The sequence below is a fragment of the Ambystoma mexicanum genome, chromosome 9 (assembly GCF_040938575.1).
Source record: "Ambystoma mexicanum isolate Mex_15411 chromosome 9, UKY_AmexF1_1, whole genome shotgun sequence".
Classification (NCBI taxonomy): Eukaryota; Metazoa; Chordata; class Amphibia; order Caudata; family Ambystomatidae; genus Ambystoma; species Ambystoma mexicanum.
In genome coordinates, this window is record NC_090931.1 from 1,005,889,352 (window position 1) to 1,005,915,957 (window position 26,606).

General features: G+C 42.6%; 1 protein-coding gene across 2 annotated transcripts in view; it reads right to left on the reverse strand.

The window, feature by feature from the left end:
* The window catches only part of CERS6 (ceramide synthase 6), a 1,220,327-nt gene that overhangs the window by 568,520 nt on the left and 625,201 nt on the right, over positions 1–26,606 (reverse strand). For both annotated transcript variants that reach the window (XM_069616260.1, XM_069616259.1), the window contains exon 4: positions 19,671–19,728. In XM_069616260.1, the coding sequence (XP_069472361.1) occupies positions 19,671–19,728 (58 nt within the window). The remainder of the gene's footprint in view (positions 1–19,670; positions 19,729–26,606) is intronic.

Sequence of the window (26,606 nt, forward strand, 5' to 3'; positions counted from 1 at the left end):
AACACCTGTTATTGTCCAGTGCATTGTATTTCTGTGCAAATGGGACAATGGGGTGTGCATGTTATACATCTTCACTGCTACAAATTGTGATTACTGCCAGTGTAAAATTAAAATCATTTGTGAGGTGCAGGGTTTAATGTTTCAAGCACTCTTCGAGTTGGGATGATTCTAAGCACGCACATCACAGAAGCTAAGCTCATGATGTGCCAGGGCACATTCCAGAATGAATGCCAGAACATGGCAGGGATCCACTTATATTCCCAAGGATAACCCCTACTGAAAAGGATTGTATCATATTTGTTTTTCTCACCTATCTCCTGTATCTTCATTTCCTTTGCACGGCATAATCAATGTTAATTCACAGGACATTGCGTACTACTGACAAATAAATTATGAAAACATGTTCAGAAATATTAATTTGCAAACGCCAGCCACATAATACAGTGTCCCAGTAACAAGAATAATCTGTTATTGTGCACCTCAGGTAAAAGAAAGTTTTTGAAGAAAAGCTGTCATGAGTCAAACGCTTTTGACCGTGCCAGCCACTTGTTCAGATTTTTCCATTTTATGATTTGTTTTCACATCTATACACTGAAAAGATATTTATTTTGTTTTCTCAATACAGAAACACCTAATAGAGCCTTCCCCCAAAATGTCCCTTCCCCTCATTCCGGGTCTGATGCAGAAACGACCTGAAAACTTTCCTCTTTAAGAAGCTTGGTGCTTCCACCATAGGTGTGCCCTATATGAAATCCATCACATATGCATACATTTATTACAGTTACACAATCACAGCTCACTGCTTCCCTCATTTTCTCACCAACCATAAGCCCTATTTCCTCCTCACACGTCTGCCTGTGCATGACTGGCTAAATAGCTGCGTTTTGCGCAATGATACATGCTTAACAACACCCAACAATCCCACCTTCTTCCCGGGGAGCATACTGTGCTGGCATGTCATCTCTTCTCAGCCATTAAACCCACAGTCTTACATCAATACTTGTGTTGGTGTTCTTGGCAGGTATTCTTTTTCTGACATGGAGGCGGAATTTTAAAACTAAAAAAAAAGTTAATCAGTCTGATCATTCTCCCTCCATGATAAATCATTTGTACTCAAGAAACGTTCTCACCAAGGCACACGCTGCACACTCATCCACCTGGACATATTTCAAAATATTTCTCAAAAACACAAAATAAACAGGCTGAGCATCCCAAAACTCTGGGAGATTGCTCATTGATGCTTTCAAAAGTCACAGCAACACTCCAATTTGCACTCAACCCACATATGTAGGGTGTGCCGAATCAGAACAACTTGAATGTTTATTTCTTTTTTCTAGTATTCATCAGTCAATAAAGCGCTCAATGGAAGAGAATGTAAATTAACATTTATGACAACGTATCAAACAAAGCAATATCAATAAAAGACAGATATAAAAAATACAAAGAACTAAAAAAAATTAAAATGCAAGTATAGTTTAAACATCTGTAGTGGTGATCCACATGTTTACCAGATAATATATGAACAACATTGTTACCCCTAAAGAATAGTTCCCATATACTTTCAATACGTTTGGGATTGTTGACCCAACATTCCTGTGGATTGAAATGGCTTAATTCTTATGTTTGTTAGACTTTCACAGTAGAGTTGCAGGTATTTAGTGGTCTCTAGTGACCATGCTCCACAAAGCCTACATAGTCAGTGTTGTATATCCAAGCCTATCTTAGACCCCACCACTTCAAGTTAAACTTCAGCCACAAGTATTCAATAATGATCTGATTCTGATTCTGAGGAAACTTGAATAAGTTGAAGAATATTTTCGCCACTGTGTGGCTTAGTAGCCAGATGAACTCCGATCTGTTCTAGTTCAGTAGCAAAACATGTGCATTCGATGTCTCGCTTGAAGCAAATATAAGAACTATGTGAGGGGTCACTAGAAAGATAGTATTCATCCATAATCGACCTAACACAGGTTCCACTCAGTCCACTAACAGGGATATGATTGGCTAACTGTATGATGTTGAGTAGTGGGTTTTCAGGACTATTTATCAATTTCCAATAACGTAAATTCCTCCTGACCAGAAGAGCACCACCTAAACTAATTCGCACACATTTGGCAAGTATATATTCTACTGAAGTTTGTCTTGTGCATTTGTTAATTGCTTTAAGACACATTCCTCAAATGTTTCTTGAACTGGATAATAGTTTCCTGCACTAAAACTCAGAACCATAGAGTAGCAGTGATCTGATTTTAGTTTTATGTACCCGCAAGCAAGAATCAACGGAATACCCACTATCTTCATGGGCCAACTGGATAAAAGCACCTACTTGCTGTTAGGATTTTGTCTGAATTTTATTTAGCAAGGGCACCAAAGACTAAATACAGTCCTTAGTAATCGTTAGATACTCATATGTCAATCCAGCTGATTATGCTCCAATTCCCACCATACGTTTTTCATAATTGCAGTTAGTAGGAGGGGTGTCTGACCCCTCACATATGGTGTCAGGGGTGGGTTTGGACTCAGTTCACACAAGCTGGGGATCTCACATGAGTAGAGTAAAAATGAGTCACACAGTTGTTACATCTGGGGAATAATGGAAATGGAATAATAGTACCTCCCCATATACCCAAGAAACCCAGACAGGTTCCAGTTCCCTAACACCAGTATTTGGAGAAAGATCTAGACATGTTATTTTTACTATCAGTGGACTGGGTCCTTTAAAAAGAGACTGTGAACCCCTTAATCATTTACATTCTAGGATGGGGTCGTTCCAACTATTAACCACCAAGCTATTTTACCAGCTAGGAAGACTGTAGAGGGCAAAATTTACCACATTTTTTTGTCCCTGGGATTGTCTTTGTTTATTTATTTATTTAATGTATTTATTGTTTGCTTGTTAGGCACTTATACAGCAAGTAAAATACTGTTGCACAGGGCAAAGGGAGGGAGTGAACCACATTACATACCACAATATTTAAAAGAAGTGGAGGGAAGGAAAAAAGGACAAACCTACTATGCTTTGTGAGTATTTAGAATGTGCAAGTACAACAAGGAAGAGGGTAGAGGGGGTAACTGCTGGGGTGTCTAGGCTCATGGATGAGCCACAGATCAAGTGGGTGGTATGATGAGTGCTTCACGGCCAGAGCTGTGTTAGGTATAAGAACGAACCTCCAGGGCAGGGGGTGTGCCGATGCAAATGTTGAGGGTAGACGGGAGCTGGGGTGATTGGGTGTGGGGCATTAGGGGCCCCAAGGATGCAGAAGGGCCCAGGACACCAATCACAACAACTCTGAGATTCGCAGAGAAGAGAAGAAGGGAAGGAGGAGGTAAAGAGGAAAGTCTTGAGGAGCTTCCAGAATGTAAGAATGTCCAGCTCATGGCATTGCAGTAGGGGAAGGCTTTGCCATAGGAGGCAGCCAGCTGAGGAAAGTGATCGACCGCCTACCCTCTGTTTAGAGAAACGCTTTACACACAAAGAGTTGACGCCAGAGGAACGTAGTGATCTAGAGGAATGGTATTTAGAAAGATAAAGTGTGGAAGATGCAGAGGGATTTGAATTTAATCTGTGCAACGACCGGAAGTCAGTGAAGACTCTTTAGGGCAAGAGAGATGCAGTCCCTCGGCTTAAGGCCAAGGATATATCTCTCTGACATATTCTGGATTAGCTGGAGAGGTTGCAGAGCGGAAGATGGTAGATTCAGGAGGACTATTGCAATAGTCAAGCCTAGAGAGGACCAGGGCTCAGGTAACATTGAGCCTCTGGTGGAAGGTGAGAAAAGGGAGAATTCCTTTGAGAAGGAGGAGCGGAAAGTGGGACTTCTTGGCAATGTCCTGAGTGTAAGCGAGATAGGAGAGAGAGGAGTCGAAGATGACTCCATGATTTCTGGCTTCAGAAGAAGGAGCAGGGGGAGAGTCCAAGAAGGAAGGCCAGAGTGAAGGGAAGAAGGAGGGAACAGGTGTCCCGATGGGAAGGATCTCAGTTTTACAGGCATTGAGGCAGAGATTGTTGGAAGTGCACCAGGACTGGATGGCAGATAGATAGTCAGGGATGATGGAAGGAGCAAGAGGGTCAGCAGGAATTTTGAAAAAGAGTTGTGTATTATCTACATTACACTGGAAGTTGGAGGAAAAGGAGGAAATGAGGTGTGCAAGTGGGGCAAAGTAGATATTAAAGAGCCAAGGCGAGAGGATAGACCCCTGGGGAAGACCAGAGGTGGAGAGGAAATAGGAGAGGCAAAGGTGCCCAGAATGACTTGGGAAGAGCCGTCATTAAGGAAGGATGTCAGCTACTCCAGCGCCCGTTCCAAGATACCAAGGGTATCGTGGAGCCTTTATATGTTGATGGAAGGGTTGAGAAGGGTGAGGACAGCTGGGGAGTTAGAGTCCAGAGATGTGAGCAGTTCTTCAGGGGTGTTCAGAAGAGCGGTTTCCATGCCACTGGATGCTCAGAATCCCAATTGATGGTCGCGGAGACCACCAACAAGTTTGGTGTGCGAGTTGTGTTGGGATAATGCCAGTTTCTCCAGCAGCTATCCCAGGAATGGGTTGATGGAAATAGGGCGGTAGTTGGTGGGACAGGTAGGGTCTGCTGAAGGTTCTTTCACGAGGGGGTGCTCAATGGAGTGCTTAAGTGAGCAGGGGAAAGATCTAGTGGAAAAATAATGATTGCAGAAATCAGCGAGAGCGGAGTCAAGAGAGCAATGTTATCCTTGATGGTTCTGGAAGAGCAAGGGGAAACCTGTTTAGAAGTGACCTTCATGGAGCAGACAAATCTATTAACTTCATCAGGTGTACAGGTGAGAAGGAGGATAGGGGGGAAGGAGGAAGGTGAGGTGCCAAGGGAGGCAAGGGAGTATGGGATGGGTTGGGAGGGTGAGTAACAAGGGTGTTCAGCATCTTCTGAGTTTTGTTGGTGAAGTGAGTGGCCAGTGCGTTGCAGAGGGCCTGGGTAGGAGAAAGGGAGGTGGACACTGCGGAAGGGTTGGCTAGTTCCCTGCAGATCTTGAAAAGTTCTGCCATGTTGTTGGTAGCACCGGAAACCCGTTCCTGTATGTGGGCTCTTTTCTTGCCATGGATGGAGAGTCTGTATTGCCTTTGGAGCAGGCGGCAGGCCAGTTTGTCAGAGAATGAGCCTGAGGTTTGCCACTTCCTTGCTGCCACCCGAACTTTTGTATCACGGGCTGCAAGTTCAGAGTCCTACCAGGTGTCACACTTAGAGGCAGGTTTCAGGCGGATCCTCATAACAGGAGCAAGAATATCAAGAGTATTGGTTATGGACAAGTGGAGGTTGCTGAGCGCAGAGTCAGAGGTAGAGTATGAGGAAGGGGTGCGAGGGAGGATGAGGGTGGAAGCAAAGGCAGCAGCTGACACTCGTTTCATCGGTCAGATGCTAGTTAGCGAGGTTGGCAGGGCTTTTGGTGGAGGGTCAGAGGGCTAAAGGGACCCAAATGGGAACAGAGGAGAGAATGGTCTGACCAGTAGAGAGGGGCGACTAGTGGGGGGGAGAGAAAGGTCACCGTGTATGAGGGCATGCCAGGTTGCGTCCAGCCGAGTGGGTTGGATCAGAAGGGAGAATGGAGATGGATAGAGAGGTGCAGAGATCAATGAAGAAGTGGATGTCGAGCCAGGGGAGTCCAGTAGGATGTTGAAATCACCCAAGAAGAGGAGGTTGAAGGTGGATGAAAGTAAGGAAGAACAGAAATCAGCCCATTCAGAGAGGAACAGGGTGGTGGCACCTGGAGGCCGGTAAATGGTAGCAATGGTCAGGGTGGAGATGGGAGAGATGACCGACTTGCAACCCAGGCTCTCAAAGGAAAGGTAGAGCTGGGTGGGTAGGATAGAAGCAGGAACCCACTCAGGGAAGATTAAGGCAACCCCTTGCCAGTGCGGTGAGGTCGAGGCTTGGAGGTGATCTTGAAGCCTTCAGGGAGGAGGCAGTCAAAAGCAGTGACTGAGCTGTGTAAGGAAGGCATTGTATCAAACAGTAAGACAGATACAAGTGATCACAGTTCAAGGGTGTTTATTGAACTTCAACTGCGTTTGAAAAATACCTATCTAATCCTAAATCTCAAGATGGGAGCAAGCTACGACCATCAAATATAGTATCTATGCCATCCAAAGTCTCTTATTTCAGAGGGCCTGATTCTACAAATAAACATTAAAGTTCCTATTATCTCAGGATTTCACATGTACAACTTCTTGGGTATTCAAGAATGTCGTTGTCTATGGGATTTATGAAGTGAAAGCCTACCTGGGAATGAACAGTGTACTGCTCTACATAGGGGACACAACCTTGGAATGTAGATATGGTCCTGGGGTAGAACAGGTAGTTGGAATGGGAAGGGTGAGCAGAGAAGGGAGATGTAGATTTTAAAGGGATTTAAAAAAAATGTACCTTTAACGAATGAACGAAAGTTACACCAATCTAATCACAAATGCTTTTTCGAAGTTTGAACAGAAACATACATTAAGACTAATTGTTGAAAAATAATAATATTGTTTCAAAAAAGGTCATTATCTATGCAAATTAGAACATCACACTCACACTGCTAGTTTTTCAGATAGTGGCCAGGCAGCAAGGCACTCCCGAAAGTGAAGGATGTACACAGTACCCTCAAACCTTTCAAGGGAGCGTACTGTTCAGTTTGTTGTATACGTCTCGGTGCTCTTTGCCTCAAACACCCACTAACAATAATTGTTCACAAAGACAAAGGAGCTGTTGGGGGACATACACATCAGTATGTGAAAGTTCTGTAACCAACACCCTTCTGGTCTCTTCAAATCAGGGGCAAAGAGGCAAGTGCCTCCCATTGCTTTATGGGCTGTTGCTACATGGGCCAAAGCTGCAAAATGTAAAAATTAAAATTAAAAAAAGACAAAATTGTTCGGAATGCAGCTTGCCTCAAAGGATCAGAGTGCTGCAAGGTCTGCTTGGCGCCTGTGTAAATAGGGGGAGGGATTCTTCAGCAATGCTGACATGTGCCTGGGTGGCCCCCATGCATGGCCTCCACCATGAGTTACTGAGAGGGACAAGAGCTGATGCTGCAGCTTCAGGTTCATACTACCCAGCAGCAACGCATGCGTTTGAATGACAGATTCTGTGACCCGTATGGTAATGATGGCACCACTGCCACCCATACACTGTTGGTCTGTTACAATCCTCAGCAGCTTATCATGACTCCTACTTGCCAAGGAAGAAAGAAAGCTTGCACGAAAGGCAACTGGCTGCAATAAAACAGCACGCACATCCAGGCAACAACACAGCGCAAACTACAAATGTGCATAGATTATGGACAATATCTACTAGAACACAATACAGCATGTGAAGACCCCTAACACACGGAATCACTCCTCCCTGAATGCTGTCAACATAAGAACTGAAGGCCACGCATACGCTCCTGCCTCCCCCTGACAGCAACTTCAATAGCACTAAATTGTCACAGCGAACCCCAGTGGCCCCTCAGCAAATGAGGGTTGGGAAGCTGGCACATGGGGTAAAGCTCACATTTACACAAACCCTCATTCCTTAAGTACTTGCAACACAGAAGCCACCCAGTACAGTGTAGGGATTCTCCAATAACATGGATGAGCACAATAAGATGACTACTAGTACGCTACAACAGTAACAGAAGATACAGTACTACCAAGCAAATATACCGATGGGGACGGGGGGAAGAAAAACCCCTGATATCAGGAAACATATAACTGATCTACAACTGCGGCTCGGACCAGCAATATCCACGGCCACGGCTACACCCAACGTTTAATCAGAATTACAGGAAACTACGAAATGCCCCGGGAAGAAAAAAGGCTCCCTGGACTCCTTTACCAGCTCCCAGACCCCCACCCAAGGAGCGGCAGACCCATCCCAGTCTACCAGTTCAGAGGCTGCAGCCAGCAACGACCGTGAGGACCACCTATTGGCGGCTATGTGAAGTAGTTTTATGGTGGTAAATGTAAAACTGGATGACATTAAAGCAACAATGGGGTCTCTGAAATCCAAACTAGAGAAGGCGAGTGGGCGCATGAATGAAGCTGAAACCACAATCAGCGAATTTGAGGACAAGGTGCGATGGCATGATCGGGACATTGCCAACTGAAAATCGGAACTCAGCAAGGTGAGGGCAAAATGCAAGGACCTCGAATCATGCTCAAGGAGAAACAACCTACTCATAGTTGGGATACCGGAGACGGCATGCACGTGCCCATTGGATCCATTAATTGAGACACTGTATAAAACCCTAGTCGAACCAGCCACCTTCTCTGCCCATTTCTTGGTAGAGCGTGCACACTGCACCCTAGCTCCTGTTCCCAAGCCAGGCACCCTGCAACATACAGTTATCGCCAAAATGCTTATTTACAGGGACAGAGACCTCATCCTGAAATAATCAAGAGAACAGGGGCCCCTGCTCTACGAGGCAAACAACCTACATATATATTGTGATTTCTCGGCTGGGATAAAGGCCCAGAGAAGAACCTATGATCCGGTGAAACAGCGAGAAGGGTCCCATACACATTGATGTTTCCAGCGAAACTGCGAATACAACACAGCGGGAGAGCACATTGCTTTGAGAATCCTACGGACGCTATGAACTATGTGAATGCGACTATTCCCCCTCCATGGAACCACAACCCAAGAGCGGAGAACGGGCTGGAGGCTGCTGGAAACTGAGCAGGTCACATACTGTATCCTTAAAGTAACAACATAAGTATAGTTTTAACTGATAAGTGTGAAAAGATAGTTTAAATGTAGCCTGTGTGGCAGCACCCGATTGTTAGACCGAGTAAAGTAACTGCTATCGAAGTGCCCCTGGGATGTTCCATGGTTACTAAATGGGCACATCATCATGTTGGGGTAGATGGTGAAGGAGATGGGGAGGAGGGAGGAAGTTCACAAAGTTGAATTTGTTGGGGGGAATGTAGCTGTGATTGGGTGGTTAGGAACGTCATACAGGAATAAGGGGAGGTGGGAACGTTCTGGAAAAGTTGCCGAGCAGGTTTATAGGCAATTTGGGGAATACTTCTTACACACGATTGTGAAAATGCATTGGCAAGGTGTCAGCAAAACAATGACTGAAACCAAAATGGGGGAACCTATAGGATTGATCTCCTGGAATGTGCGGGACATCAACAACCCTATCAAAGCCAGAAAGATTCTAGCATACATAGAGCAACACTCTCCCAAGATCATGATGCTACAGAAAACACACGCATTGAGCTCCATGCACAAGGGGTTTTCACTCAAATGGGGAGAGAAACGACATTACAAATCCTATTCGTCCCAATCAAGAGTACTTATGCTGATACACAAATCTCTAGCCTTCAGAGCAGACAATGTACAGCTTGACCCAGAGGGAAGATACAGCATCATCAAAGGCAAACTAGCTGGGGATGAGATAATGCTGGTAAACACATATGTCCCAAATATAGATGACCCTACCTTTTATACCCACATTTCAACAATGTTAGCGAAAACCCTAGGAGTACCCATAATCTGGGGTGGAGATTTCAACACGATACTAGACGTAACAAAATACATATCTAGCGTCAGACAGCGGAGGCTTACAGCGACTGCCCAGACACTACAACAAATTATGTCTTTATATGGATTGGTGGACGTCTGGAGAGAGGAGCACACAGACGTAAGCAAATACACATATTATTCATCTGTACATGACGCAATTTCCCGGATCGACTATTGGTTGATGTAGGTGACATTGATGCACAATTTGCACGGGAGCACGATTCTCCCACGCACCCTGTCAGACCAATCTCCAATCACAATGTACATCATATTAAACACGACACCTAGACCCCGACCACTATGGAGAATGTCCTCATAGGCACTTTCCGACGCTAGGCTAACATCCACCTTAGGTGCAGATATAGAGATGTTTTTTAAAATTAATGAGAGTATGGTTTCCCAACATGCAACCCTATGGGAAACATTCAAAGTGTGGCTGCGGGGCACGAAAATATCGGTTACGTCTGGAATCCTAAAAAAAAAAGGAGAGAAATGGGGAAACAGAAAAGGAGCTGCACAGTCTTGAACACGAATATGGTAACACAGGGGATAGGGCCCTGCTGGGAATAATCAAAGGGAATTTAATGAAAAAACGGGACTTAGTAGACAAATAAGTACAACTAATAGCGCCTCCGGTTCAGGCCCACAGATATGGGGAGGAGGACCGGCCAGGGCGATTTTTGGCCGGTGTGATCTGAGGCGAGCATGGAGTGCAGACCATAGTAGGCATAGATGATGAAGGGGGGCAATTACTAACTAAAACCAAAGATACTAATGCAGCCAAGAAGTACTATAAAAAACTATACGCTAATGCAGACACCTGCACCCCGGAGAACGTGGATCGGTACCTGGAAGAGACAGCACTCACCATTGTGGGGGTGGAGGTCTGCAGGATACTGGATAAGGCAGTGACACTAGAAGAAATGAAAGAAGCCATCGCCTCACTGGCGTCAGGTAAAACACCTGACCCGGCTGGACTGACGATGGAGCTGTATAAAACATATAAAGAAGTCCTATCCCCACACGTGCTTTAGTATGGGAGGAATCTTACATTAATGGCGCCCTCCCACTGTCGATGTCTGAGGCGATCATTTCAGTAGTACCGAAGACGGGCAAGTCGCCAAGGGAGGTGGCCTCGTATCGCCCGCAATCACTTATCCACTCAAATGCAAAGATAATGGCCAGAGTACTGCCCAATAGGTTTCTTCCATACATGCCTCTATTGGTCCACCCCGACCAATCAGGCTTCATCCCCGGCAGGTCCACGGCCCTTAACCTCAGGTGGCTGTTTGGGACCCTTTCTCAGATAGACCCCCAGACATCTGCAATGCAGCCTCACTTGATGCTGAAAAGGCATTCGACTGTGTCCTGGAACTTCTTGTTTGCCGTATTGAGAAGTTGTTCCATAGGGTACGTCAGGCTACTTACTATAAACAAATCCAACAGCGAAAGGCCACACCCACCGGTTAATATCGAGACTATTTCCACTGGCCACAGGCACGGACAGTGGTGCCCCTTCTCACCACTCCTTTTTGCATTAACAATTGAACCACTAGTGCTGCGGATGAGGGACAGATATAGCAATGGAGGGATACACATTGGAGGACCCCCACAAATAATCTCCCTATATGCTGACGATGCTCTATTATACATACAAAGTCCAAACTGGAACATTAAACCAGTTATGAATGAAGAAGCCGAATTCACACATTACTCGGGATATAAAATCAACACTAAAAAGTCAGACTTGTTCCCGCTGACTGAGGGCACTACAGAGCCGGCAGATCTATGCAGGTGTAAATGGGCCGGTACCAGTCTAAAATACCTGGGGGGTGGAAGTAGCCTGGACTGAAAAACTACTATATGAGAATAACCATGGGGAAATACCTTAATACACTAGCCGTGAAACTAGACATATGGATTAAGTTCCCACTGTCCCTATTCGGTAGGATCACACTACTAAAGATGGTAGTGGTGCCCAAGTTGCTATACTACTTCAACAACATCCCATTATGGCCAGGGTGCAAATGCTTCACGAAACTCCTCACAATCACAACACAATTCGTCTGGGAGGGTAAGATGCCCTGCATGTGCTGGGAAATGCTAGTTGAACCATACGTTTGAGGAGAATTGGCTGCGCAGTGGCACAGGCACATTACGCAGGATGTTGCTATCAGACGGGCCTCGGACCATGACACCGAGCCCATGAACAATATGGAGCAGCCTCAGCGGATCTTAAATCCGTTATATTAGATGATCAGTATAAAGATACATGCAGATTCTACCCAGTGCGCACAACAGTGAGCGCATGGCAATGCATATTCAAGCGCCTTGCCATACCAACCCCGTATAATGGCAACATGCCCCTATGGAACTGCCCAGGCCTTCCTCCAACAGATCTCTTGAGACCCAGGGAAGGAAATGAAACTGAAATACCTATTCCAAGAGGGCCACTTAGTAAGCAAGGCGAATTTTAAGGCCAAACTAGGAAACAACCCAGTACAAATGCTACAATACTTCAGAATACGGGCAGCGGTGCGTAAGACGTGGCCATCATTCCCTAAAAAGCCAGAGCCCTCAGATTGCACAGATACCATAGCAAGGAAGGTGGAGCGAAAGGGGCTAATATCCACGTTATATGGGCTGATACAAGGGGCTGCCACTACTCAAAACAACACTGTCAAGGGTAAGTGGGAGAGGGACACCGCAACCAGCATATATGATGCTAAATGGCGGAGACTTTGTCATTTAACAAAGGAAGTCTCTTTCAATTCCCGCTTGAGACTTATACAGTTTAAACGATTCACATGTTTTGGAGCTGCTTCAAGGTGGTATCTTTCTGGGAAGAAGTGGTTGAAATGCTTCACAAAATTACAGGACTCCCTCCGACCCTAATCCCCTTTAAATACCTATTAGGGGACATTGGAAAGATCAGTCAAAAAACCTGCAGATTATTCAACATGGGATGTATAATTGCCAAAAAGTGTATACTAGGACATTGGAAACACAGATCTGTGCCAACAACACGTGAATGGCTCAAGGATCTGACCTATGTGCAGGAAAGAGAAATAAGTAATGTTGGGACAACTTCAATCACGAATAAACCCAAAGGCAATTGGGAGCCATTCCGAAGATACCTGAGGGAAACCTAGAAGTAAGAAGTAGCATATTGCAATTTAAAACTACAATTGGTGTAACTGAAGATGTGTATGAGATAACCAACCGATGTATAATCTTATGTTTTGTGTGGAATGTCTATGTAACCTGATCGCCTGTTAACTAAATACAGTTTTTAAAAAATGAATATCTCTGTAACATTCCTAGCAGAACATCCGTATGCACACTGGCATGAGTGTCATATTTGTTTTATTTTTATTTTTTATAATTTATTGTGCATTTGGTTACAAGAAAATAAAAACTTAAGCACACAGATTAAAATACACATCTCTAAACATTACAAACCTAATCCATAATAGCAAGTTTTAAATATCCGCTTCTCCGATTTGTCTATTCCATAATAACAAAACCAATATTTTTTCATTTCATCCACAATATCGTTAATATCAAACATTACAATTTACATTTAAATCTCTAAAACACCAGGTTTTTGTTTAAAGCACGTGATTTAAACTAGTTTCATCCACTATTTGTGAACAGAATGTATTTAATATCCTAATTAAAATTCTGTCCAGCGCTATTCAGTAATCTACAGTTCACGTCAACCAATCGCTCCATCCTATTTTTACACAGTTTGTTTAGTACAAAATAAGTTTTTGTATGGCCTCTTTCAATACATAAAACACTGTGCCCACTATAACCACGGAGGTTGCGCATAGAGGGAGCGCCAGATTATTTTATACATTACCAATCTCTTTAACAAAGAGGCATAAGCCCACTCCTAATGAACCCTTAGGCTATGGCATTGAGTCAATATGTGCCCATACGTTTCAATGAAACTTTGACATATCCTACAATTTCTATCCTCATAAGGGACACCTATCCAACTACCCATATATTCCAATGTTTAGACGAAGAAAGCTGATAAAGTCAATCATTTTCCTATCACAAGGTTTTAACAAGTAAGTGCAGGGCCCATCAATTTGAAATCCCTGTTGGGTATATTCCAAATGTTGTTTCTTCGGGCTAAGTTTTTTCATCCAGTCAGCTCTGTTCCATGCCCACGTCTTCGTCTTATGCTGTTTCTCAAATTCTGGGATTTACCGGATCCTCTCTAGCTGAAAATCTATGTTAACACAATGCTTCCCTGTCTCTTTTTGCAATACCCCAAAGAAGGGATTCAATGGATCTGTCTGCATATGGTTGCAATGAGGCCGTTAAGGTATTATCCTCAGGCTCTTAGAGCAAAAGGGAGCAGTTATGCTTAGACCGCTTTAATAACCAATGTACTCGAAGAGAGCGCAGGCCCAATACACAACACAAAGCTTGTACCGCTGTTCCCTTCGGAACGCTTAGCATAGACCTCAGTAACTTCCCTTCCAATTTGTCTAGAAACATGTCTATCCGAGAGTAGCTCCAATTTTTATAATAGAGCAGGAATGATGTTACTGAAATATTTTTTTGTTGCACATTCCAAGATGTTACTTCCTGCTCTAACTATTTATATTTTTAACAAGTATAATTTTTTTTAGGATACGCGGGATTCTGTAGTCACTATAGTATGATTTAATGATTAATGCCACACTAATCGGTATTCCTAAATATATATATAATAGTCATTCACTTACGGCTTAATATGGTTTAGTTTTCAAGTAAAGGATCCTTTGTTTCTGTGTTCTCTACTCCCAAACACCATAATTTTTGTCTTTCCCTTATTAGCCCGCTTACTCACACCATAAAGTTTTAGATTGTGAAAGAGTTTTGACAATACGCTGTTTACATCCGAATCACTCTCATTCAACTTATTCAGGAAAGAAGTAAAACAAATTTGAAAATGGGAGTTAATCTCCCTATGATAGTACCTGTCCAGTCAATGCAGTTTCCCTGTTTGTTAACCCTAATCCCCGGACAGTACTTTCTAAGTATTTGTTCTCCATTTCTTTCAGTGGTGTATTCCCAAGTCAACACTATGTGATCACTAAGATTGGTCTGTATCAATTCTAGAGGACTACAATTGGGTCAAACTTCCTGTCTAACAAACATATAATCGATGCAACTTGCAAACTTCCCATTGGTCTGTGAGTTTTCAACAATATTATGTGCAAATTATGGCACTCCAAGTTATACACCTCCAAGCATTGACTCAATTTCTTCGCTTTCAGGGGCAAAATAGGCATACCATCCATACTATCAATGTGTTCACTAAAACACCCTGCAACTAGTACTCTCCCTCGGGGATGTCGATTGTACCAATATGTCTCAATCACTTTCTTCAGTATTATGCTATTAAAATGCACCCCAGGAAGTTTAAATATGTTTATGAGTAGGAGGGGAGCTGGGAGTTGCAGACAATACGTGCAGTGAGGGTTTACCTATTTTCAATACTTTCAAGCGTAGGGAGACTGGCCAAGCCCCCCACCGGATGACCACGAGCATTCTCTATGGCTGCAAGTGTCACATAAGATCACACCAAACAATCGGATAACGTGTTGCCAGGATAAAACCACTTTTTTTGAGAGAATATTTTGTAAGTGAACTATTTCAATGTTTCAATGTTTTTCATCCCCCTATTTTGAACCAAATACAGTTTTTCATTGTCAAGATTTTTCTCCAGGCACTTCAGTAAAGGCTTTGTCCTGAGAGTTGACTAACAATTTGCATATTCTTTAATGATATTTGTTCAACAAGTAAAATCAATCACAATGAATACAATGGGATGTAAAGCTACAGGTATCATTAAAATAATGAATCTCTCCTCGGTAGTTACTTTTTTATGTTCAGCAAAATAAAAATAAAAATTCAGAGTGGTTATAGGGGACGGCTATTGAGGCTGGAGTACTTTGCTGAACTTTCCATCCAATGGAGAGATGGCTCCAGCAATGTTAACATTGGGCAAGGAGTAACTGGGCCCTCTTTGGTGGAAAGCGTGTAATGAGACATTCTGAATTAATTCTGTGTACCGCCATAGGTTCCTTGTAAGCATGCTTAGAAATAACTAGCACATGCATGTCTCAGGACCCAGTAACTGTGGCTTATTGTAGTTCACATTGATTCTATTGTTCACTTACTGGATCTTTGGTGGATTGATACTGAGGGACCAATATTCAAGGCCTGGATTTTGTCTGGACCCATGACCTGGGAGTCAAAGAATGTGAGTTCTGGTCATGGTGTTACTCTGGTCAGTTCTCCAAAGTACTGGGTAAAACCTGTCTTGAATCAGTATCAGTGACACTGACTTCAGGTCAGCCATCTTTATGATATGATGATATGAGTCATTTATAACGCGCCTGTACACAAGTGTTTCTAGGCACGACAAGACAAGGTAGGGAGAGATACGGAAGATGTAACAAACGATCTTACTAGGCCTTGTGTCATTCAGATTGTGCAAGTGCAGGGGAGGAGAAGTGCCAGCGGGAGGGAGAAGGGCAGTGCGGTCAGGGCAGCAATTGCTCAGAGCAAGTGCAGCCAGGGGAGTCATCTAAGGGAAGTGCAAAAGGGGGGCAGGGGAGTGTAGGGTTACTGAAATATTTATGAAGATTATTCCAGGTAATATGAGCAGCCCCCCCTTATTTATGGAGCATTAGGGCCATGGCAATGATGGACACTCCATTCACAGAGTTGTATACTTTCAAACGTTTAAGCATCATCCAACCAGTGGTGGTCACCACATTCAAACTTCAATGGATTCTTTGTGGGTAAACTCTCAGGGTGTGAGTTAACCCAAGACGCAGGCACCCCAGTCACACTGGAGGCCATAGACACATTGTCAATAGTCCCATCCACATGCAGAGAGCGTTTATGCATCAAATTCTAGATGACAAACCTCAGCATCCCTGACAATGTGTTCAGGCAGATGCAGGTTTAAAATTGGAAAGCATGTTTATTAGAATTTGGATTTATAAATGATGAGTGCAAGATACCTTCTGAAGCTCTTTGTACATGTGACAATTGTTGATCCTTATGTAAATATGACCAATACAACAGACTGTCAGTAAATCGTATCAGTGGGATGAGGAATATTATTTACTGAGTATACTGAGTGACGTGCCGGTATCACATGTGCTTTCCCTGATTTATGGATATAGAATTGTTGCCACATGATATAAATAAACATCAAGTATTCACTGTGTCAGTTTGATTTATTGGGCATGTTCTAATCCATACATCAGGGCAAGCACATGTGTTACTGGAACGTCTCTCAGCATACTCAGTTTATTATTAGGCAAGGGTTAGTCTAACCAGTGCCGCAATCTGCAGCTGTCTCCAACTCAAATTTGGGGCATTTTTTGATTACTGACCTAAGCGCGCCTACCACCTGGTTTTGACCCCACCCAATCTTTTTCGAATATTATTTACCCACTTCTCTCAAGCACTCTCTTGCACACTCTCTGCTCAAAAAACCTTCAGCGAACCCTTCTATTCTGGCAAACTACGCAAACTACCGCCCAATCTCTATCACTCCTTTCCTGGGCAAACTCATGGAGAAGTTGGCTATCTCTCCGCTTACCCTCCACACTGAATCTGTTGGTTGTCTCCATGACGATCAATCTGGCTTTAGAGCATCCAGAGGCATAGAAACTGCTCTTCTGAACACCTGCTCTCAAATCTTAACTCTAACTCTCCCTCTGTCCTCATTCTTCTTGACCTCTCTTTTGCCTCCGATATGGTTAACCACAATATCCTGATCTCCCATCTTCGTGATACCCTTGGCATCACAGATCAGGCCTTGGCATGGCTTGCCTCCTTTCTCTCTGACCGTCCTTCGCAGGTGGGACTCAGGTCTTTTCTCCCCACTATCAACCTCTCTACTTGTTGTGTCCCCCAGGGTTCTAACCTATCCCTGTGGTTCTTCCATGTTTACATGGCACCTCTGGCTCGCAGGATATTCACCTTCACCGTCAACCTTCAGTGTTATGCGGATGACACACAGCTCTCTTTCAGGCTACATTCGGCCTCCTCCTCCTCGCTCAATCCTGACTCTCCGCAATTCAGTCTTGGTGTGCTGCGAATGATCTCTGTTTTAATGCCAGCAACACAGAGATCGTCCTCATTGGGACTCTTGCTCCAGCCTTCCCACTCTCACTCTGGCCGACCTCCTTTTGCCCTGCACCCTCACCCATTAGTGAGGCACAAAATCTGTGTGTCATCTTCGACTCCCCTCTCTCCTTCTCCTCTCACATCTTGGACATCTCTAAATGTCCCACTACCAGCTGCACCTCCTCAGAGGTATACTTCCTTTTCTCACTTTCCCCCACAGGCTTACCATCTCCAGAACCTTGGTCCTCTCTAGACTGGACTATTGCAAAGGTCTCTTTCTCAAGCTTCCTACTTCTACCGTCCAACCTCTACAACTCATCCAGAACAGAACCGCAAAACTTGTGCTTGGCTTCAGGCCCATGGACCGCATCTCTCTGGCACTGAAATCCCTACCCTGGCTCCACATGGTTGCAAGGATCAATTTCAAGACCCTCTGCATAGTCCACAAGGACTTCTGGGGCCGGGGCCCACACTATCTACAACTCTCTATCCCTAAATACTCTCCTTCTAGAGGCTTCCGCTCGTCCTCTTCCAACTTTCTGCGGGTGAGCTGTTTTTCCATACAGAGGTTTAGGGGTAGATCTTTATCTTCAGCAGCTGCTTCACTCTGGAACAACCTCCCAACCCCTCTCCTTCTTCAGCCTGGTCTGCTTAACCTCCAGAAACTCCTTAAGACCTTCTTCTTCTCTTCCTCTTTCTCTCTCCCTCTCCCTTGCTAACCTCCTCTCCATTCCCTCCACTTTCTGTTCTCTAACTCTGCTATGTTTATGCTGACTGGTCGCCTGATGCACCTACAGAGCCTCACAGGTCCCAGGCTCCCCTGCTAGTCTTTGCACTTGCCCCTGGGCCTCTGAACTTCGGCTCACCACTACTGAACTTCTTAAATTCGCTCCATGAGAAGGGTAACCTCTCTGCACTTAACCCAAGGTACTGCTTCACTGTGCGCACTTGATCCCCCCACTCCCTTTCACTTACATTACCTAGAATGCACTAGGCCTAGTCCACCTGGCATAGTAGAGTAGTTGTTTCTGTTTGTTCTTCTCCTCCTCCTTCTCCCCTCCCCTTTCTCCCCACTTTTTGTCATGCACTTACACTATCTGAAGCATTGCTGGCCTTGTATGATAGCCTATAGATTGTATGTCTTATCCCTCTCCTCCCTGCTTCCTGTCTTGCACTTCACTAGTAATAATGCTGTCAGGCCTAGTATGCTAGTCATTTTTTGTTAGATCATTCAGAATCTTCAAGACCTAAGAATGACTCTGTATTCCTCTGTTCCCTTCCCACCTTGAAGAGCTTTGAACAATTACAATTACAATTACCGAATTTATAAAGTGAACAAGTATGAAACAAAAACCCACATATGTTACAGTTATTCTCCATCCAAGCCACACCGGATATGTCAGGGTTTGACTTGAGTTGCCTCCTGAATTCCCAGGCAAGTGAGTCTTTCCCGTTGCTGGGGGGGATTGATGGACAAATGTACACACACACACACACACACACACACCTTGCATTACAATTCCCAGTTGCAGAACCTCACTATTGGATTTCAGAAGGGGCAGTTAGTAGCCTAAGTGCCCTGAGTACAGCCATCCTACACAGTCTGAAATCAACACATACTGGCACTGATCATTATGGCTCCCTCATTTATTAGTGGACCTAAATGCATTAGACTATAACATTCTTTAGTGAATTTGCTAAGTAAATTTACAATAGCACCATAAAACGTCACACACCAAAATGCCTCAAATCACTGAGCAAACATTCCAACAAGTCAATTCAATATCTACCTTTTGTTTCACTTTTACTTAGCACACCACACATTTTCAAAAGGAAGAAAGTGTAAGTTTGCAGGTGATAATAAAATAACATGTAATGCACAGCAAACATTTTACCAGCAATTTCACTTGATACATTTATGGGAAACTGTTATCCAGCATAACGAAGACATCTGTTATAATATAAGCGTTATTTAAAAAAAGTATTGTCTTACCTTTTTCAAGAAACGAACCCCATATGTAAATATGTAAAGGTAAAATGTAAATCTCCACCTGAAAGGGACATAATAAAAGTGATATAATATATCATATTTAGAAGTGCAATACAGTGTTCTTTTAATTTTCCCATTAACAATGCATTACTAGTTTAGTGTAATATAATAAGACAATTAGAGTTTCACGCAATAATTCAATTGGAAAACATATGCAAATAATATTTCCTGCATTTCGGTTCTTATCTTCTAGAATGTATATATTGCACTGAGTATTTTAAAGTGCGATATTCCAGGATGTTTGCCAGCTAAGAGTGTCCTATGGGAGAAGTGGCCAGGGTGAACCATGAGGCAGCACGTGGCTGGCATTGTTTAGAGACTGGCATGGAGTCAACTGTGGCTCTAGCAAGTGTATTTTTATGAAAAGGCTTGTTTTGAAATAGTTCCACAGGTGCCATTGATTACAACGTATTTCCGACATGTGGCACTCAGGGTGGAATGGTGAATGTGGGAATCACTGCATGATTCTGAAGCCAAATTCCCCCCAAAAAATCCTGGATTTTTTTAAAAATGCTAACAAGCCCAGACATCACACACATTGTGACGGGATGTACTAGCATAGGTCCCCAAGTTGCAAGAAAATGACTTGGCGGAAACCCCCAAAAGTGCTGACTGTGTGATCTGCACTTGTCACCTATCCATTACCATGCTCCAAACACAGATCAACATTTGTTTTAAAATGCATTTTAAAAAGAAATGCATATTTTCGCAAATACTGGATGTAGCATGCTGTGACCTTCTGATTGCCTTATACAGTAATGGTAATTACTGCATGCGATAATTCTATGGTCAAATCTTACAGACTCACGAAGGCCCCAGGATATCATAAAACAACCTTTGCACGTTGTTTGCAGTATTGCTACATTTAACTTTAGGCATACAATAATTCATGCAGGGGACTAAATATCGAGGGGTTTACTGTATGCTGTGCCAGAGTACTCCTTGCTTGATACACATCTTTTAGTAGGGGTAATATTATTATGCAATGCAGATGAACATTACTTGTTTCAGTGTGTGAAAGAAATATGTTTATTAATATGCTATGGTCAAATAAATCGACCTTTCACATATACAGCCAATAAAAACGTAAAATAAAATGTTGTATACATAGGTTACATAATTAAACATAAACACACAACACAACTATACAATTTATTTCTCAGATTCCATTTAAATTCATGTCTATGTTTTTGGCAAATTAATTTTATCTAAAAAGGGTCATAGCCTCTATGGTAAGAAAAGTGTCATGCCCGAAGCACAAGCAAAACAAAAAGGAGATTGCTGGAAGGTTTGATCATAACCACGGCCACAGCTCTGGGCAGCCCTCCAGACCGTCATTGTTCAGCCTGTCAAGCCATTATAGAAGGGGAAAGACCATATGCAAATAACTTTCCCGTGTGTTCAGATGCTACTCTTACGTGGACGACACGCAAATTCTCATCCAGTTAGATCATGACCAGGTTGAGGTGTTGTACCGCCTAAGAGCCTGCCTGGATGCCGCTAGGGAGTGAATGGGCCTCAATTGGCTTAAACTAAACGGGGACAAGACCGAGGTCCTTCTAGTGGGTGCCCCATCATCATGTTCTCATGATACAGCTCCCTTGTCTTCTTCCTTCTGGCCGGCCTCATTTGGTGTAACACCCGTCCCAGTGTCAGTTGTGAAGAATCTGGGAGTCTAGCATTCCTCTTCCCTGTCTATGGCGCCCTAGGGTATCAGTGTCTGCAAGGCTGGTCACTCTACCATGAAGGTCCTATGTACAATCCTCCCATTTCTTCCATTTCACCTCCCTCCTATAGTTGTGTCATCTCCGGTTACGAGTCATCTCGACTACTGTAATGCGCTTTATCTTGCACAGCCGAAGGGCTTTATCCATTGGCTCCAACTGTCGCAGAATCTAGAGCCCTTTACTGGCTTCGGTGGAGAAAAGGATTGCTTTTAAATCACTTTGCTTGGTTCACTGTGCCTGTTGTAGAGTCGGTGCTAGCTTACTTAAGGAGAAATGTGTCCCTTATGTCCCTGCTAGGTCCTTGCGCACAGAGAATAACAGTCTCTTAGTGGTGCCCAATGCTCAGTTGAGTGGAGTTGGAGGTTGTGCTTTCTCACTAGCAGTGAACAAACTGTGGAATTCGATTCCAGTTGATCTCAGGTGAACACCTAATCATCTTCTCTGTCACCGCCTTCTTAAAACCTGGCTGTTTTAACTTCTAGTTCAGTGACTATTGTTTTTGCCTGTTTTGATGAACGTGTGCATTATAAATTCATATAACATAACAGACTTGGTCCTACCCCAAAAGGGTCAGTCCAGTCCAAACTGCTAGATCACATCCCTTCTGCATGAGACCACAAGCATCCTCAGATATGTTTTGGACTTGTTGGGCATCATCAGTGAGAAGTAGCTTGGTTCTCTAGGCCCAGTATGCTCGGGATCCACGTCTGGGAAAACCTGTCCCACTCGAGGTGGCTTAAGCAAAACAAACAGGTGATGGCTGGAAGGTTTTGTATTAATCATAACCACCAACACAGCTCTGGGCAACTCTCTAGACCATGCCCGCAGCTCAGCCTATGCCAAAAAAAGTCAGTGGAAAGCCACTCTATATTATCCACAAGCGACCCAAAAAATTGCTTTTGAGTTTCCTGTGGAGCGCCACAGACTATCAAGACATTTATTTGCATTTTGTTAAGCGCACTTGCAGCCCATGAGGCATCGAGGCGCTGTTACAGAGGAAACACAGATTAAGATTTTTCTTTGTCTTAGTTACGTATTTATAACGCGCTTAAACACTCGGAGGTTTCTAAGCGCGGATCCGGGGATCGAACCAGTTGTTGCTTTGTGTCGTCTTGCTTCCAAGACGCGCACGCTGCCGCTGTGCTATCCTCCCGGGACAACATGTTTTAGTGCTTGGCTCATCTTTAACTCCAGACAAAATTGGCAGAGCCCCTCACACCTCTGTGAATTGCAACGTATTGTCAAGACCTAATTTGTATACAATACATTCAAATGCAATCTTAAAAAATAAAAAAATCTGCCAAAAGGGTTTGGGGAATCTGTCTATATAAATATTTCAAGCGGTTGCCAATTTTAGTAATGGAACAATACAGACTGTAACTTCAAATTATGTTAATCGTGGTAGACCAATTCAGAGGCAAAAACAGATTTTGGTCCTGACTGGGATACCGCCCAACTGTACTTGCGTTACTGCCCACCTGTCCGGCAGTATTATTGCTAGATCACGGGTTGGGTGGTAAAGGTAATTCCCCATTCCCCACTGGGTCGAATGGACCCAATGGAGAATTCTCGGTGCAAATAGCACATGCTAAATGCAACCGAAAATTGGCATTTTCCCAGCACGTTTATCCCTAGCTCTGAGCCTGGTGAAAACATGCCAGACCCATGTTTGGGCAGACCCTTAAATGCGGCGGTAATAGCGTTACCGCCGCATTTAAGGGCTACCGCCCAACTAGTGATGAGGCTGATAGTGTTTGAGCTAGTAGCTACTGCATCAGGAGGTGCACTCCAGTCAGTGTCAGGATTGGTTCCCCAAGTGATAGTTAAAAAAGTCATAACACAATTTTTGAAAGTATATAAATGTATGCCATTTGGCACTTTTTACTAAATTATGAAACTTATTTCATTAGTTCAGAATGATACCAGTTCAGAACTTTTGTCACTCTCTGAATACATAATGTTGTAAAGGCAAACTTGTCCATGCGATATGTCATAAAAAGGTCTGTAACTCATTGTCCTTATTTAACCCAGGTATTGTGCTTTGTAATTTGCAAATAAGTTTGGCCTCTTCCTGTCTTAGGATCAATTCACAGACTCATCTGTTGCACGGGTGTATATGTTTCAGTCCAATGAATTTCACATGGTCCTTATTGTCCATCTGATTTTCTAACACCCAATGTTCCTGCAGAAGCTATTGTTTTCTCAGACGTGATGGACATGTTCGAATGTTCTCTGAGACAAAATCTTAATTCTCTAATTGTAGACGTCACATGCAGTTCGTTACAAACACAAATAACAATATATATCACAACTTGGTTCTACAATTGATTAGATCTTGTATTTGTACCCTTTGATTGTCTCTAGTAACATATGTTTGTACATTATTCAATGCATATTTGCACATGCAATTCGTACACTTGTAGAAGCACTTAACCAGCTTCCAACTCAATGTGCCTCTTTGTGTGAGATCTACATTACTAGGTTTAGCGCAATTTCCTAACTTACACTATAACTAACGAAGGTTACAATTAGAAGAGTATTGTTAACTGCTTTAAGTGTTAGGATACTTAGAATTATACTAATTGATGGTTTGACCCACACCATAGGATACAGAATGGCCGCAACGGATCCATAATATTATCCCACCTATGAAAACATGAGATCATGTTTAAGCTAGGTAAGATCTGTACATAATTACTATGTTTACATTATTTTAGAGGATAGCATTGAGTTGAGAAGAGGACACTTCGAAGAAATTTGGAGGGATTACGGCACGAAGTAGTGAGTTGAGTTACTTTTTGGATCTTGAGTATTTGAATGATAATAACAGTGGTAACTCAGCATGATGTCCATGGTTGGAGGTGCAGGAGAGTGGTGATGGGTTGGAGCCCCAAGTGAACCTAATTTAGTATATTGAATTCATTATAATTGTAGGCATGATATAATTGTACAGTTGAAAACTGATTGATTTGCTCAATTTCTCCTTGCATATCTCATAATGCTATTTGTTCATATATCCATTTCCTTTTAGGTATGTACCACAAAAGGATTGTGGGTCGTTAAGGAAGTTAATGTATAACAGTGTATAATCACATATATGTACTAAAGAGAGGAATATTGAGTTAAAAAGAATTTGTATATGAATGTTAGTGTTGTAACTGTAATAACAATATAGCATCCTATTCTATGCAGGTATTGATTAATTGATATTGATACTACCAAGATAAAGCCCAGATGGGCAAATCATCAGCACATGCTTTCTAATGATTTTATTTAGGTATGTGTATTAGGAGTTTGGTATGTGTATTAAGACTTTGGAGGATACTGTAGGTATGTCTATCAGGACTTTGGAGCATATTGTAGGTTTAATCGATGAGAATTGAATGCATATAATTTTGAACCATAGCACATCAAGTGTCTGGTTATTTCATTTCAATATTTACTTTGGTTGCTTTGTAGTGTTACAACCACCAGACTACTGTTACTGCAGAATTGGTTAGATGGAAGGGGTACTGTTTTCAACATTGAACTGAATAAGGATATTTGTAAATAAAGGTTAGGGGAGCACAGCGTCCCTTTATTTAACACTTTAAACTACCCCTTACTCTTTTTGATTGGGACACAGCTGACAAACCTAACGTATCAAGATGATGACTTATGTACATAATATAGATGAAGATACTAGATCCCTTTACTCAGCAAGGGGTAGTACCAGGGTAGTACCAGTAATGCACTTATGAACCCTACTCTGAAAAATGTATTACATTAGAAAAATGTCCATTAAGGAAGTTAACAAATATTATGAGAAGGCTACCATGGCAAATTACTTAGATAAAGGACAGATATCATGAGGGCTCAGAATCCCTACATTTCCCAATTTTAATGAACCAGAGGATTCTGATCTTGCCGATCAGTGGGAAGCAAATCTCAACCAAAGTTCTAAGGTAAGGATTGAACTTTTGGTCGAACATGCAGATAGGGAACACAAAAGAGTGGAGGGTGAGATGGAAATAGTGGAGAGAGAGATAAAGGAGCTGGAGGCATTTGAGACAACCAAACAAAAGACTGCTTTGTAATGTTACAGCCATCAGATTGCTGTTGCTGCATGATTGGTTAGCTGGAAGGATTACTGTTTTCAACATTGAACTGAATAAGGATATTTGAAAACATAGGTTAAGGGAACACAGCATCGCTTTATTAAATACTTTAAACTATCTCTTACCAAGCAGAAGACTACTCTTGACATCCTATAAAGTAAGTACATTACTAGAGTATTAATTTCTCTATTATTGTAACAATTCAGTTTCACTGTATATTAGCCCACAGTATTCCTTTCAAATCAACAACATTCGTTTGACTCTTAATCATATTTCAGCATGCACACTCTTTCACTTCTCATCTAAACACCATCATTATAACAGACACTGTTTTCCTCAACACATCATCATGTCCCTACTTATTAATTCACACTATCACTCTCTTACTCATAAACCTAAACCCTTCACACCTCTATACATACAAACTTCCCACCCACAACTATCATCCCACTGCACAATCGCACAGCACTCTATTCATCTCTACATTCCACAACTTTAAAACCCAAACTTTCCTTTTTTTCCAACAGACACCACAGAATGCCTAATAAAAAGCAACTCCATAGAAAACAAAGATAAAATAGAGCAGATAAAATAAAAGCAAGCCATATAGTCATCCACCTCTAAAACAATGTATAGAAAACATTAAAACAAAACTGCAATTAACATCACTCAACAAAACCAGTGACCACTAAAAAAAAGAAAGTCCCCTCTTCCAAAAACTAAAAGTAAAACAAATGTATAAGCAAAAGCAAACCTAATAATGAACCTAACAATATATCTACCAATGTTAACGTAGCCACAGTGAAGCATTGCAAAACATTAATTTTACCAAACAATTTCCACCGCAGAGTACTTCACAGTCTTATGAAGACAGCTGAAAAGTCTACCCTTAAAAACTACTGCAGAAGACTAATCCTCAAAGCTTTAGTTGACAGCACATTTCTACTAAAAAGAAAGCTGTTTATATTAATTTTAAACAGAATGAAACCACTAACTAAAGTAATCGGTAAATTACAAAAAGTAATTCTGAACATGTCAATATAGATACCTTTTCA